The 16,008-nt window shown below is 50.2% G+C and overlaps 1 protein-coding gene across 5 annotated transcripts in view; it reads left to right on the top strand.

Annotated features, from left to right (window-relative positions):
* The window catches only part of UBR4 (ubiquitin protein ligase E3 component n-recognin 4), a 132,976-nt gene that overhangs the window by 77,642 nt on the left and 39,326 nt on the right, over positions 1-16,008 (top strand). For all 5 annotated transcript variants that reach the window (XM_047082757.1, XM_047082760.1, XM_047082759.1 and 2 more), the window contains exons 61-75: positions 2,412-2,508; positions 3,168-3,275; positions 3,729-3,845; positions 4,754-4,963; positions 6,682-6,831; positions 8,047-8,274; positions 9,036-9,114; positions 9,626-9,871; positions 10,624-10,792; positions 11,238-11,382; positions 11,970-12,055; positions 12,758-12,845; positions 13,108-13,301; positions 14,912-15,151; positions 15,527-15,665. In XM_047082757.1, the coding sequence (XP_046938713.1) occupies positions 2,412-2,508; positions 3,168-3,275; positions 3,729-3,845; positions 4,754-4,963; positions 6,682-6,831; positions 8,047-8,274; positions 9,036-9,114; positions 9,626-9,871; positions 10,624-10,792; positions 11,238-11,382; positions 11,970-12,055; positions 12,758-12,845; positions 13,108-13,301; positions 14,912-15,151; positions 15,527-15,665 (2,296 nt within the window). The remainder of the gene's footprint in view (positions 1-2,411; positions 2,509-3,167; positions 3,276-3,728; positions 3,846-4,753; positions 4,964-6,681; positions 6,832-8,046; positions 8,275-9,035; positions 9,115-9,625; positions 9,872-10,623; positions 10,793-11,237; positions 11,383-11,969; positions 12,056-12,757; positions 12,846-13,107; positions 13,302-14,911; positions 15,152-15,526; positions 15,666-16,008) is intronic.

Raw genomic sequence — 16,008 nt, forward strand, 5'->3', positions numbered from 1 at the left:
TAATTGGATCTTTGTTCCATAGGATATTTAGAAGTATGTTGCTTGCTATTTTTCCATTACTAATTTACGATTTAACTTACCATGGTTGGGAACATACTGTGTGATTTCACTCCTTTCAGATTTCTTGAGACTCCACATTGCTTTTTTCTTTTTAATGTTTATTTATCCTGAGAAAGAGCAAGTGAGCGGGAATGGGGAGAAGGGCAGAGGGAAAGAGAGAATCCTGAGGTGAGGCTCGATCTCACAACTGCGAGGTCATGACGTGAGCCAAAATCGAGTTGGATGCTCAACCAACTGAGCCACCCAGGTGCCCCTCGGCATTGCTTCTAAAATGATGTTTTATCTTTTTATATCTTTAGCGTCTTTAGGAAGGCCATTTTAGGTAATCTAGCCATGTTAGTAATAGAAATATCTAAAGTGGTTTTAAGTTAACTTTTGTTTTTTTCAGGGATAATTTAATCGAGCAATTGTTAAAGTCTTTTCTTTTAAAGAGTTTTTAGTTGTAAGTAATCTTTACACCCAGTGTGGGGCTTGAACCTACAATCTCGAGATCAAAAGTTGCATGCTCCACCAACTGAGCCAGCCAGGCACCCATGACCCGTTTTAAATAATGTTAATAACTGGTTTTTTTTTTTTAGTTTTTTTTTTTTTTTTTTTAACGTTTACCACTGAAAGAGAGAGAGAGAGCATGTGCGTGAGCAGGGAAGGGGTGGAGAGAGAGGGAGATACAGAATCCGAAGCAGACTCCAGGCTCCGAGCTGTCAGCACAGAGCCCGACGCAGGGCTCGAACCCACGAACCGCGAGATCATGACCTGAGCCGAAGTCAGACGCTTAACCAACTGAGCTACCCAGGCGCCCCAGTAACTGAATTGTTGTTACTTTAAGCCACTAAAGAAAAGGAAGTTGCAATTTTTCGTGTAGAGTTTACTTTTTTTTGGTTAGATGTTTTTTGTTTTTTTTTTAAAGTCAGCTCCATGCACAGCACAGATCCCAACATGGGGCCTTTGAACCCACGAACCTGGGATCAAGACCTGAGCTGAGATCAAGAGTCAGATGCTTAACTGACTGAGTCACCCAGGCACCCCCTTTGTTTGTTAGGCTTCCCATTTAAGAGTTTGAAAAGCCAACAGTCTGACAGCATCTTGGTCCAGGTCCAGACTCTGCTCATTTTGTTGACTTTTCTTTCATACACGTGTATTCACAAGTATGTTCTGCGTATCTGAAGATTTTAATCCCATCGCAAAGCTTGCTATGTTTTATCCTGCAAGTGTTGAACTGCTACCATCATCTTACTTTCTTTGCTATGTCTTGTACATTCCTGAGCAGTTCTTACTCATTTGTGCTCCCCACACAGCTTGCTTTGTTCTCGGAAGCATAAGTGAGGTTTTAGGTGTAACTGTATTCTGAAGGACTGTTAGCTCATTCCTTTGAGTTATTTTTGGAATCATGGTCATTTATCATTCAAGTAAGACCCCATACTTAGGTTCAAACTTTTACTACTTTGAAAATATTCTGGATATCTCTTGGGGTACGTTAATACCTGAAAATCACTTTTTTATGTGTATGTAGGCATACGGCTTGTTATACACAGTCTGTAAAGTAAAATGAAGCAAGATCAGTTTACGTATTATGAGAGCGAATCCATTAACTCAGCAGATGCACTCTTAATCTGTGTAAGATTATGTGTTAGATGAGACTGCCGACCGGCCTAATAAGATGCTAATAAATTAATTTTCATTTTGGTCCTGTCTTGAAACAGCATATTCACAAGAGACCCAGAGGTACGCATATGATAGGGAAGCCCAGCCGTGTATGCAGATGAAGAAGGCTAGTTAGTGCCTAACTGAATGTGTGGGAGAGCTCATGGGTCCAGTGGAAAGGGCGGTGTTGAAATTGAATTTTACACTAGGAAAAATGATGGGGGAGTGGAGAGGGTAAAGCGGTGCTGGGCCTTCCTGAAGACTTGAGAAGCAAGGAAAAGAAAGGCCTGCATCACCGTGCAACTGGATGATGCAGACTTTGCAGGTGGAGGAATCCCAGAAGATAATGCCTGGAGGCAGAATGGGGCCATGTGTTGGAAAAAGCCATAGAGTGCACCATACTGAAGGTGTGATTTTGCTACTGAGAACAACTAGGGCCCGATTGCTTGAGACATATTTGCAACTTCTCCTGTAGCAGGTTTTCAGGGCCATCAGTTGTATTTTGGAATAGTTTGTTCCTTTTAGTGGAGCGAGATTTCTCCTGTGTTGCTGGTATACCAAACAGGCATCTCTGAACATTTTGCTGATGCTAGGATCATTCCGAAGCAGTAGGCTCCTTGTTTTTTTGGTGGCAGGAGGAAAGAACTATATTCGGCCGGTTAGTGGTTGTGAACTAGCTCACATTTCATGTATTTTCCTTGGCCTTTTAGGCTGCACATGGTCCGTCTGATGCTGTTGGAGAGACTACTGCAGACCTTGCCCCAGTTACGAAATGTTGGAGGCGTCCGGGCCATCCCGTACATGCAGGTATCCCTCAGTTCACCCGGGTCTGTCACGTTGTGGTTGGACCTTCCTTCGGCGTGTTCACGTGTCTCTCCTAGAGGCTCTGTAAGGCCTTGTTTGGTGTTAGGTCAGAGAATAATGGAATGCAGCTTTGAACTGCAAGTTTTAGCCCTAAATTCTATAGGTGAAAAGGCCAGGGGTCGGAGAATTTAAAAAGATGTCTGCAAGTCCTCCAGCTAGTTACTGACAGAGCCGGGAGCAAATGTCTGCTCCACAGATGCTTGGTGTATGTGAGTCTGTATTAACACAGTGTTGGAATGTGGTCTGCTAGCTGTTCTCGCATTAACTGCCTTCGTCTTAGGCAGAGAGCTCTTTACTTTGGGCACAGCACACTGCCCCCTGTCAAGCCACTTTGGTTGATTACAACGTAGTTTAGTTGATTTGTTTTGCAGACTGTTTGCAAAACGCCTTCTGTGATGCCACGTGTGGCATATACCAAAATTCGACTCTTCCGACTCCGGACACTTCACCTTCAGATACCTTGAGATTTAGGACCTTTTCGTGGATCAGAGTTGTGACTGACAGGGGCGTCAGGAGGATCGGGGTTTCTTCCGAAACACCTTGTGTTAGAGTCGTCCTCTAGGGTACTGGTCCTCACGTTTTACCTCTCTGTTGACTTCCAGGTCATTCTGATGCTCACTACAGATCTGGATGGAGAAGATGAGAAAGACAAGGGAGCCCTGGACAACCTGCTCTCCCAGCTTATTGCTGAACTGGGCATGGACAAAAAGGTAAGACTGGAGAGTCCCACTGTGTCAGGAACAGGCACGGGCTGAGGTCCTTCCAGCCTGGCCATCCTTCCCTTAGAGGAGCTTCGCTTCATTTCTGGGGGGCACCACCTGAACAGGAGGGCTCCGGTTCCAGTGATTCAACAAAAGCAGTAGGCCTGCGTTGGCCCAGGCCTCCTGTTAGGTCTGGACGTAAATGAGGAACAGACCAAGTCTCTGCCCCCACAGACCTTTTGTAGTTCCCCAAGCTGAAAACAAGAAATTAGTTACTTGTATCAGAACATGGGCTCTTAGGCGTAGCAGGCTCTAGCTAATCCAGGTGTGGTCCACCAATAATCGGAGCTTGTTTTGACTGTGACTCCGTGTGAAGAACACATAGGCTGGAAGGAGTCTTGTTGAGAGGAGGCTTCAGGCTTAAGGTAAACGGGGGCTTCTGGGCTCTGTTTCTGCCTGCAGGACGTGTCCAGGAAGAATGAGCGCAGCGCCCTGAATGAAGTCCATCTAGTGGTAATGAGACTCCTGAGTGTCTTCATGTCCCGGACCAAATCTGGATCTAAGTCTTCCATATGTGAGGTACTGTCTCTTTGAGCATATGGGTGTGTGGAAAGGAAAGAGGATTGTCGGGTTGATGCTGGGGCTGAGGGCACAGGCGGTAGTTAGAATAAGGCCGTTGTCTATTGTCATTCTAGAGGAGACAGATTCTAAGCTGTCACCTCTTCCAAGAGCAGAGCTTCCACCTTGTTCAGAGTACCTTCCAAGTCCTGATCTTTGCCAACAGTCCTTCCAAGTGGAGCGGTTACAGGGTTTGGAAGTTCCATTATTGAAAGGAGGGGGCTGTTCTGCAAGGCGCAGGGTGGCTAAGAGGATTCCCCTACTGTATGTTGCTATGAGGTATGGTAATAAAGCAGAGAGAAAGCAGCGTGTGCGTGGTGGAAAGGAGATTAACACAAAGCAGAGAAGGTGGAAATGGAGGCTGAACTGCATCCAATCTTAATGAGCTTATGAGCTGTGGGGTTTGCTGGGATTTGCAAGGCTCTCCTAATGGTTTTATTTACAGTGGCTTTTCCCCTGCTTTTTTATTCATGTGATTACTTACCCCATCTCCTTTAGAAGCTGGTTCTGTAGAGAGAGCCCCTACTGGGAGGGTGGGGGTGCTATCTGGTGCTCACGGTGGAAGGTTTTCCCTCCCCTTGAAATGGGCCACTTTTCTCGTTGCCCAGGGAAGAAAGAAAGCCACCCTTCCCAGTAGAGAGGTTACCTAGCCTGTGCCCCCTTGGCCTCTGGCAGGGGTGTGGGGGGAGTAGAGCTGGGAACCTTTCATTGTTGGGAAGAGCTGGGGGGTGTTTGAGTTAGTCGGGGGACCTCTGGCCCGAGATGAGCTCAGTCCCTGGACTGCCACTCTGAGAACGTCACCGTCGTTTCCTCCCCGCTGCCTCCAGCTGCTTCACGAGCCACCCTGACCTCTTCTCTCTTTTCCCCAGTCCTCTTCCCTCATCTCCAGCGCCACGGCAGCGGCCCTGCTGAGCTCCGGCGCCGTGGACTACTGCCTACACGTGCTCAGATCCCTGCTGGACTATTGGAAGAGCCAGCAGAACGACGAGGAGCCCGTGGCTACCAGCCAGCTGCTGAAGCCACACACGACGTCATCCCCACCTGACATGAGCCCGTTCTTCCTCCGCCAGTACGTGAAGGTGAGGCCTCTCCCTGGATGTAGAGCGGCTCCTGCCCTCCTCCTCTCTGCTGTCTGTGAGTAGGGTCCGAGGAGCCAGGGCAGGGAGCCTGCTGGAGGCAGCCTGTGTTCCTCGGAGAGGGGGGGGTTACTCTCGGCGTGATTTAGTGAACGACCACTCCTCCCGACCTACTGGGGTGCAGACTCCTGCCCTTTGTAAAGCCGGGGAACTGAGTGAAATCAGACAGATGCGTCCTTGCATGTGAAGCTCCTTAGAAAAAGGTGAGAAGGCACAGGGCAATGTCAGTAGTGACTGCATCCTGCTGTGTATGTCAGACTCCCCTGTGGTTGTCAGAGCCCCTTCAGTGGGCTTGTTTAGAAGATGGGCTTTCTGGTCAGGTGAGTTTGGGAACCAGCATTCCCACTTCCCAGCCCCGAAGGTCGGGCAGGTTCCGTCTGGCCTTAGTGAGCCTCAGTTTGCACGCTGGGAAATGACGCTCTGCGTAGGGTCAGCTGTGTGGGTTGTCGTGAGCGCTGAGTGGCGTGACGCAGTAAAGCCCGGCGCCGAGTGCACACTGGTGCCCATTCTGTGTTCATCATCTCGACCACTGCTGTCCTTCTGCATCTGGGTGGTGGCCTTCTGCGGTCGGCACCTGCTGTGCTCCCCATGGCACACGCCGAACTGCTTTGAATAGTTCAGGGATAGGATAGGCATAAAATGTGAACCTCACTGTGTCCTTCTCTTTAACCCTTTGCTGGTCTTCCATAACTTTTAGGCCAAAAAGTTCTCTGAGAACCCAACGATCTACCTAACTCTTCAGCTGCGTCACTGTGCATCCTGGCACGTGGCCCCCCTGATCTGTGCCTTTCCCCACATGTGGCACGCCACTTTCCTACCTGCTGTCTTTCTGAACTTCTTTCCATTTGTGTCACTTCCTTTCCCTCTAAGCTAATTCCTAGTCCTTATTCAAGACCTGGCTCTCATGCGCTGGATCCTGGGAACAACCTCCCCAACACACACTTCCCTGCTACCAGGTCGGATGGAGATGGCCTTTCCCCGGGTCCCCAGAGCACCCTGTACACACATGTGGAGTCTTCCCCTTATTTGCACCTCCTGTGCTCGGCAAAGGACCGATGAGTCACTGGCGATTGAATACACGAGACACGTTGGGCCCAGACTCCTGCAGGCTCTGCCCAGAGAAACATACAGCCCGCGGGGTATCTGCCGCTTCCGCCATCCCCACAGCCCTCAGTTGCCCTGCCTCCAGGGGATGTGTGTTTAGTGATCTGGCTTCCTTGCTTTACTGAAATGTCTTTTGTTACAGCAGAAGGTTATGGATCTAGGGAATGGAGTGCATCTCTCGTAGGTAGTCAGGAATCCTTCCTCACCACTGTTTTTTTTTTCCATTTTTTCCCTTTAGAAGTTGAGTTTTTGTGTCAAGCAGAGCACAGCCAGTCAGCATCAAAACCCACAGAGTGAAATGTTAGAACTTTCAAGACAAGCGAGATCTGTGTCCAGATGTACATGCAACCTTCGCATGTAACAAAGTTGCTCCCAGGAGCCTGGGGTCTTGCTGGGTTCAAACTCAACTGTCAGACAGCGATGGTTCCCATTTGAAAGGTGCCATTTGCTAATTCCAACATAAGCTATACCTAACAAGCAGCAAGCCGGCCTTTTTCCTAGTTGTGGTCATGGAAAACCGCCCGTCACAGGTTCTTACACAGGTGTTCCCCCTCCAGGGTCATGCTGCTGATGTGTTTGAGGCCTACACTCAGCTTTTAACAGAGATGGTCTTGCGGCTTCCTTACCAAATCAAGAAGATCGCTGATGCCAACTCTCGAATCCCCCCTCCTGTCTTTGATCATTCTTGGTTTTACTTTCTCTCAGAGGTAAGTGAAGGCCCCAGGCAGCATGCCATTCCAGGAGAGGACATACTGGCTGTGACAGCCTTTATGTCCCCCTTCTTGTCCTCGCTCCCAGGAGGTGTTGCCCCCAGCAGCGCCGCTCACACTGTTGATCTTGCCCCGGGTGTCCCGTGTGGTGAAGCTGTGGAAGATGGCTGTCAAAGCAAGCCATGGCTCTAGATTTTAAGTCTGTACGTTTAACTCTTTCTGCGTATGGTAGGAACAGACAAGTTTAAAAATTTGATTTCTGGTAAATAGAGAATATAGTAGTTAAGTTACAGAGAGATTTTAACATAGGGGATTGCTTGAACCACCATTGGAAAACCAGAAAAGGAAAAAAGGGAAGCCAGAGACAGTGACTACAGGAAGCAGCCACCAGAAACCCGCGTGTGAAGAGGAGTCAGCTGGGTGGGCCCGAGGTGGGGGTGCTGCTTCCGGTGCCCCAGGAACTCTGAGGGGCCGCGGTGCGGTCGATTCTGGAAGTATGCAAAGAAGCTGATGATCAGAACCAACTGTAGTTGGTTTGTCCTTGGATGCTGAAGAAATGACGGAGGCTGCCAGCGTGAAGGGCTATTGCCAGGATAGCAGGCAGACAGGAAGGAGCCGGTGCTTTTTCCTCTTGCCCTCTGTCGTGCCTTTTTGTTCCCCGTTGGTAGGACCGGAGGGGGAGCCAGCTGGCAGAGAGGCAGTGTAGTTAGCGTGCTTCTGGACCGGCCATTGCAGGGCGGTGTGTGGTGGGGCAGGTCTGGGACCGCCGAGATTTGGTAGTTTAAGATTAGCCACCATTACAGCAAGCTTGAGATTAACTCTGGGAAGAGTGACCTGTTAGCAAACCCCAGATGACCATTTCAGGTTTCCCCACCCCTTTGACCAGAAAGAGAGATTCTGAATATGTTTTCTTGATCATTTCACTCTGGGTGGGCCGGAGTGGGGGCCGGCTTCCCTGTAGATTCCAAAGGATTCCAGTAGGGGAGTGGGGATATGGCTGTTTTCCCTTCTGTGACGTCTGTCTTTCCATGCCTGCCTTTCTTCTGGTTTCTGTAAGGAATACCGCGGTTAACTGGAGGCCGGCTTGGCCGTGAGGAAATAGCTTAGCTTGTGTTTCTTACCAATTTTTAATGACAGTTCGTGAACACCTGGGGTGTCACTGCTGTCACAGTTTCTGAGTCATTGACTTTTCATGTTGCTTTTCCCCTCAAGTACCTGATGATCCAGCAGACTCCGTTTGTGCGTCGCCAAGTCCGCAAACTTTTGCTCTTCATCTGTGGATCAAAGGAGAAGTACCGCCAGCTCCGGGATCTGCACACCCTGGACTCCCATGTGCGTGGGATCAAGAAGCTGCTGGAGGAACAGGGGATATTCCTCCGGGCAAGCGTGGTTACAGCCAGCTCAGGCTCCGCCCTGCAGTACGACACACTCATCAGCCTGGTATGAGGGCGAGGGGGCATGGTGGGGCAGACAGAGGGCGGGTTGATGCGGCTCCGCCAGCGAGGCGGTAGGATGGAGCAGAACGGGGCTTTTAAACATTTAGAGGACGTTAAGGCCACAGTTGAGCTCAGGGCGAATCCGCGGTGCTGTACATCTGGTGCAGTTGGCTTCAGGGTCTGAGATTTCCCCACCACCGTTCCCACTCCCGCCTGATGTCATGAGTCGTGGCGTGACCAGTCATGACCAGTGTCGCTGGCTCCACCAGAAATTTGCACACCTCTGAGTTCTGTCCTTCAGCACTAAAGACACGATGTGTTACTGTCTGAAAGCGGTTTGGACTTTGGGGATCAAATTGAATCATCGCATAGGAGCATCTAGAAGAGGACGTCTTCGGTGTTCAGTATTTCTAAGCTTGTGTCCTTCCTGGGGTGCTTTTAGCAAAAGAAAAGGTGGGAGTGCGGGAAAGAAAGGGCAAAGTAACCTGGGTCGTAGTTTACCGTCACGGTGTCTCTCTCTCTCCTGCTGTGTTACTGAGCGGCCTGCAGGGTCCCTGTAAACAAAGGGCGTTGGTGTGGTGGGTGTAGCCCGGAGGAGGCTCCGTGAGAGCTGCAGTGTGTGCACTTGGGGAACCCGGGGCACGGGGTCAGCAGCCGTGCACAGGGGGCTGTGCTCAGTATGCAGTCCGGAGTCAGGACAGTGACCCCTCAAGTGCGGGCTGCCTGGCGGGGCTGCTCACCTCTGCGGATTGGTTTCCATTTCAGATGGAGCACCTGAAAGCTTGTGCGGAAATTGCTGCCCAGCGCACCGTCAACTGGCAGAAGTTCTGCATCAAAGACGACTGTAAGCAGCGCAGCTCCTTCGGGCTGCTGTTACTCCGTCGTCCCTTTGAGAACTAGGTAGTGAGGCCCGCTGTGTGCCAAGCACTGGCCTGGATGCCGGAGACGAAACCGTGAGCAAGACACGTAGCTAGAACTCTGCCCAGCTGAGAAGAAAAGTCAAAACTTAGGAGCGATCAGGGTCAGAGACAAAATTCGGGGTGCTCTGGGGGCACAGAGTAGGAGCAGCTGACCTCCAGATTATAGAGCTAAAACTAAAGAGGAGGCGGTAGGGTCTAGAGAGTCGTCTTCTTCGAAGAAGTGGGGGCTGAGAGTCGATCTCGAGGTAGCTGTTTGGACATTTGTGAGGTATTTCTGCAGCGGGCACGAGTTCTGGGCGGCATCTGGCAGAGCAGCCTCGGAAAGCAAGCTGGTGGGAACGGGGCCGGTCCTAGCTGGGTGCAGACACGGCTCCCGTGACGGGGAAGTCCACGGTAGTTGTCTCAGAACCGAGCCCCGGTCTCCTCTGCCCACAGCCGTCCTGTACTTCCTCCTCCAAGTCAGCTTCTTGGTGGACGAGGGGGTGTCTCCGGTGCTGCTGCAGCTGCTGTCCTGCGCCCTGTGCGGCAGCAAAGTCCTCGCCGCTCTGGCGGCCTCCGCGGGCTCCTCCACTGCCTCCTCCTCCTCGGCGCCTGTGGCTGCCAGTTCTGGACAAGCCACGACACAGTCCAAGTCGTCCACGAAGAAGAGCAAGAAAGAAGAAAAGGAAAAGGAGAAAGAGGGTAAGCGTTTGTGACCAGGGTGATGTGTTCTGCTTCCTCTTGGAGCACACTGTTGATGCTCCTTTCAGGAAGGGCTTTCAGCCGGATGTGCTAGGGACCTAAAACTCAGATGCCCTCTAGTGTCTAGTTTTGGTTTTATTTTCCTTTACACCTTAAGCTTGTGACTTCCTGTACCAAGGAAAGGCCAAAAGGCACTGAACGTTTTTAGTAAGCCAAGTTTGTTTTTCCATGAAATAATAAACCACACTTGCTGTGTGAGGAGGTTGTCAGTGTTAAATGATGCTCGTAAATGCACCTCGTGAACTGTTAAATGCCCCACAAATGGAAGCTGTTTTAGTGGACTCCCTACCATCGAAAAGGCAGAAGCCTTTCTGTTTTCACTGCTTTTCATGGTTCTCGGAGGCCTGAGACCGGTGATCAGCAGAGCAGGGGAGGTGGTTTACGTTCTCCCAATTAATGATACAGGTAGATGTTTTAGGTAACGGATCTGCGATGCAGCCGTGTTTGTTCGGTGCCAGGCTTGCGTCGGCCCTTTGTCCTGTGCCTTTTTGGTGGCGTTATTGCACGTCTGTCTCATTTGGGGCTGGCCTTCTGGTTCTCCTGTAAACAAAGTTGTTTTCAAATTAAAACCATTTAGTTGAAACTCTTAGACATGGACAGAATCCCCTCCCTCTCCATCTGGTGTCACTGGCTGTAGGACCCTAGACCATGCTTCCTGGTCTCCAGTCCTCAGTCCCGCCCTGATCTTGCAGGTGAGAGCTCAGGCAGCCAGGAGGACCAGCTGTGCACAGCTCTGGTGAACCAGCTGAACAAATTCGCAGATAAGGAGACCTTGGTTCAGTTCCTGCGTTGCTTCCTGTTAGAGTCCAATTCTTCCTCAGTACGCTGGCAGGCGCACTGTCTGACGCTGCATATCTACAGGTGGGGTCCGGGGCTAGGTTTTGGCGGTCTGCATGGGTCCAGGACCCGAGTGGACGACGTGGTCTTGGCTTCATGTTACATGCTCACGGTTTCAGTCTCGGTATTTATATCGGTCTGGATCCTCTTGACTGTTACAGGTGTCTTCGTGAGGTTAGCCGTTCTTAGCCATTAAACTGATGTCGTAAGCAAGAGATGCTTGCGTTTTTTTCTGAGAAGGCTATATTTTGGAGTTTGTAAAGTGGCCAGGCTTGACTCTTTAGGCCACCTTCTGAAGATGCACCTGTTAGGATCTGCTGTCAGAAGAACAGCAGAATGGCTTGAATTTAACCCCTGGCTGTGGGGAGGGAGATACAGCTACAGAAACAGTACCGGGGCATTGTTGATAAATAAAAGGAACTCCAGGGTTTTCTGCTGCTTGGTAATGCGAACTGTCCTTTATCTACAGAAACTCCAGCAAATCGCAACAGGAGCTCCTGCTAGATCTGATGTGGTCCATATGGCCAGAACTGCCAGCCTATGGTCGTAAGGCTGCCCAGTTTGTGGACCTGCTAGGGTACTTCTCCTTGAAAACCCCACAAACGGAGAAGAAGGTAACAATTGATGTATAGTCAGGGGGCTATCTAGCCACGTTTGACCTTTTTTCCCTTGAGTTAACATTCTGACCGTCCCACATGGGGGGCACACCTGTAAAATCTCTTTAGATCTATGTTAAGCACTCCCGACACGTATGCCACAAGATAACATATACTAGCAAATAAGCACAGGCTGAATTTGGCTTAGCCAGCAGAAGGAGATCAGGTGGGGAGGAAAATGCAACCCATTTAAAGTTGTTTTAGGAAAGAAGGTATCCCCCTCGTTTTCCTGGCTGCCCTGATGGCATCCCTAAAAGTGTCTCTGCAGTCGGATAACCATTTCGTGACTTCTCCATGGGAATAAAAACGGTCTTTGTCCACAGGGTCTGAAAAGGTGACTGTCCCTAAGTCTGTGGAAACTTGTGGAGAAGACAGAATCCTTTAAATGACTAGGAATTAGGCCCAGCCTTGTGTGATTCTGCACTGGGGCTGAAAAGCCTGGTATTTCTTGGGCGGTATCAACTAGATAGCAGGAGACAGAAGTCTTTTCCAGGAAGACTTTCCCTTGGCCTTTAACTCTGGTCTTTTATTAACTTCTGTTTCAGTTAAAGGAATATTCCCAGAAGGCTGTGGAGATTCTGCGGACTCAAAACCATATTCTTACCAACCACCCCAACTCCAACATTTACAGGTGGGCCCGTTCTGCCTTCTCCCTAACTGAAGCTCCGTCAATCAGGCCCAGTTGCCATCTCCACATTGGTTAGCTCCTACATTAGAATCAGTACGCCTCTGTCTAGTTGGTCTTCGAATCCCTCCTCGTAGCTGGAGCCTTGCACACCCAGGGCACTCAAAATGTTAACTGCTCGATTAGATTTTGGGAAGCAGTAATTTGAGAATGTTTCCTACTTCGAGGGTCTGAGTCTAAATCAGATGAGTGTACAGAAAATGGCTAGGTTAAAACAACTTTTGAAAGAGTATCAGTTAAACTAGCAGCTATTATTTCCCTGGTTTAATAACGACTGTTCTCTTTTCTTCTAAACTTCATTGAGGTAAACTTTCTATACCACGAAATTCACCTATTTTAAAGTATACAACTCAATGATTTTTGGTCAATTTAATTGTGACTCTGCTTTGAGTCAGATATTAATGTAGCTTTTTAGGATTCCTCTGACCTCAGGATGGCTCAGAAGTAGGAAACATCTAGGGCTGATTGGTTGACATGTCCTTCCTGTGATGTCTAAGTCCTGTTGGGATTTCTTGCGTTTCCCTGTGTTCTTACTAGGGTGGGGCTCGCCTTAGGGAATGTCGCTGTGGCGCGTTCATGGCTTCTTTGTGAAGCTTGGTGCTTTCTAAAATGAAAATTTCCTTATGCTGAGACTGGTTTCTTCCTTAGCACCTTGTCTGGCTTAGTGGAATTTGATGGCTATTACCTGGAGAGCGATCCCTGCCTGGTGTGTAATAATCCAGAGGTGCCGTTTTGTGTAAGTGCCGTCTTTAACGTGGGCAGTGGTGAGGCTTGCAGGGCCAGTGGGTTTCTCGTTCAGAGATTGATTGTTGCCACATAGGTGTTCCTCTCCCGACGGTTGGTCACCAGTGGTATGAATGCTTACCTGCCACGCTTACCACCTCAGATAGAAGTGTCATCCGTGGTTGAAGAGTGGGTTACAGTGATGAGTTTTGAAGAAGGCAGGATGAGCCGGTGGCCTTGAACCGATACACTGTTTTGTGTCCTCCTGTGTTTAGTATATCAAGCTGTCTTCCATCAAAGTGGACACGCGGTACACCACCACCCAGCAGGTCGTGAAGCTCATTGGCAGCCACACCATCAGCAAAGTGACGGTGAAAATCGGGGATCTGAAACGGACAAAGATGGTGCGGACTGTCAACCTGTATTACAACAACCGGACTGTGCAGGCCATCGTGGAGTTGAAAAACAAGTACGGGCTCTTCAGGCTTGGGGAGGGGCCGTGTAAGGCTTAACACCAGCTGTTGGTTTTGATTGCTGGAATAGGGTGAAGCAGCACATCCCCTAGAGGCCTGGTATGTTCTCTTTCCACTTCAGTCAGGGCTGGGGACAAAAGTGAAACACCGTTTCCTAATGTTGACAAAGGTTCTTTGGCCTGTCCGGTGGAGCCCTTGGGGTCTGAGGGAGCAATTGAGCAGTCTGCCCTCTGAGAGAGCAAGCTGAGTGAGGGGACTGCAGGCAGTCGTGTTAATCAGGGCAGTTCTGGGGTTAAAACCCATACTGGGAAATACTTGTCGTTTCTTGGATTAAGATGATGTTTGCTTGCTCACAGAGAGGCAGTATTCCTTAAGAAGTTTCTCTAGTACGCAGGCCTTATATTGATATGTCGCACCTTCCTTTTTTTTTTTCCTAAATCTTTATTTATCTGTGAGAGAGAGACACAGAATCTGAAGCAGGCTCCAGGCCCTGAGCTGTCAGCACAGAGCCCGACATGGGGCTGAAAGTCACGAACCGTGAGATCATAACCTGAGCCGAAGTCGGACGCTCAACTGACTGAGCCACCCAGGCGCCCCACACCTTCCTTTTATATCTGCCTATGTTGGATCTTTCCAGCTCATGTGTCCTGGTGTCTGAATCGGGGCACGTCATATGTGGGCCAAAGAAGGCACCGGTGGGGGTTACAGTGTTGACCCACAGAGACAGATCTGTTGAAATCTCTGGCGTGGCTGTTGGGCAGAGGACATGGGGAGGTGCTGCTTAAGTAGGAAGACTTGCAGGGCTGTTCTGCACGGAATGGAAGTATTGGTATTATTCTAAGGGGCAGAACAAAGCTAGGCTGGAGCACATCAGCAAACGGCCACGGGGAGCTTGGCCAACAGGAAGTTTTCTTCCTTTGGAGAGCAATTCACATTGGTCACGCGCAGGTGAAAGCTGCTAATGCAGATGACCCGCTCCCCTTCTGGAGGAGGTGGGTTTCATTTCCTGTTGCGTAGAGTCTGTGCAGCTGCCGGTGAAGCGCTCAGAACCCGCGATGAGACTGTGGGCTCGCACCCCAGCTCTACTGTCTGTCTTTCTGGTGTGGGAGCAGTTGCGTAGTTTGGTTTAGTGTATGTAGACTGCCGAGAATGGAGCCTAGCACGTAGGAAGTGCTTAATAAATGTTACCTGTAGTTAATGTGATTACCCTAAATTACTACGTGCCTTTTTTTTTTTTTTTTTCCCTCTGCTTGGCACATGGCACATAGTTCATGGTACCTCTTGGGATCTTAGGCTTTAGTGTGGCGTAGTTTTAGAGTAGTCTCTCTCCCTGATGCATGCTTCGTTGTTTTTCTAGGATCTGAAGTCATTCTATGTAACATCTTAAAGCACTTGAGTGTTAACATCCTTTTTTATAAAGACCAGTGGGAAGATTTTCTTTATATTTGGTTGCTATTATTCGCCAGATCACCTTTTCTTAGAGTAACCACTGCCTTAGAAGAATACATGGGGACAGCCTTACTCTTTGTCTCCTCAGACCATCTCTGAGGGGTAAACAGGCGGCTCTCAGGCCCCCTGCCCCTCTGTCTGACACCATCTCTCGTAGGCCGGCTCGCTGGCACAAAGCCAAGAAGGTTCAACTGACCCCCGGGCAGACAGAGGTGAAGATTGACCTGCCCTTGCCCATCGTGGCCTCCAACCTGATGATCGAGTTTGCGGACTTCTATGAAAACTACCAGGCCTCCACAGAGACGCTGCAGTGCCCGCGCTGCAGTGCCTCGGTCCCTGCCAACCCGGGGGTCTGCGGCAACTGTGGAGAGAACGTCTACCAGTGTCACAAATGCAGGTGAGGGAGTGTCGCTGGGCCAGGGCCGTGTACGTTCCTTGTATTTCCCTGTAAGAGCCTCAGTGTGGGCAGGGTTCCAGTGTCTGGTGCCTTCGTGATAATTAGGGGACTGTGGGCGTGTGGAGTCCAGGGATGGAAGAGCGGTGCGCGTGTAGGTGTGCGCGCGCCTGTCCTGTGGTAGGCGGGGAGCGGGGGTCCCTGGGTCTGGTTGCAGGTCTTCCTTTCTTGTCACCTGGTTGTGTAAGTCACCCTCAGCTGTCGTCATCCCTGCACGGTTCCAGGGTACGCGGGTGGCGCTGTCCATCTCACGGTCACCCCCCACCCCCTGCCACTGAACCTCTCCTGCCCCCTGACCCGAACGCCTTGGTTCTTCAGGTCCATCAACTACGACGAAAAGGATCCCTTCCTCTGCAATGCCTGTGGTTTCTGCAAATACGCTCGCTTCGACTTCATGCTCTATGCCAAGCCCTGCTGTGCGGTAGATCCCATCGAGAATGAAGAAGACCGGAAGAAGGTGAGGCTGCATCCGCCCTCGACTCAAGGCAGTGGCTTTGCTCTGAGCTTTGGGCAGCACGGCTGGCGGAGGGCAGCGGGCTTTTCCTTCTGGCCCCAATCTTCCTCCGCTCAGGCACTGTCTGCGGGGCCCGGCTTTAGGGTGGCAGCAGATAGAGGCGTGCGGTTTGTTGGAACACGTGGTTTACGTGTGACTTCTGGGAAGTGTCGGTTGGTAGTGAACTAGAGTGTCCCAGCAGACAAGCAGCTTCAGATTTGGAAAAGCAGAAAGAAGTCGGACGAGTGCCTTGCGTTTGTTCCACAGATGCCTTCATACTGCAGCTGTTGGCCTTGTCTCAGTGGCA

The sequence above is a fragment of the Lynx rufus genome, unplaced genomic scaffold, assembly GCF_022079265.1.
Source record: "Lynx rufus isolate CCGP_SWC_20201006 ecotype Redwood Valley unplaced genomic scaffold, mLynRuf1.p SCAF_2, whole genome shotgun sequence".
In the NCBI taxonomy this organism is placed as follows: domain Eukaryota; kingdom Metazoa; phylum Chordata; class Mammalia; order Carnivora; family Felidae; genus Lynx; species Lynx rufus.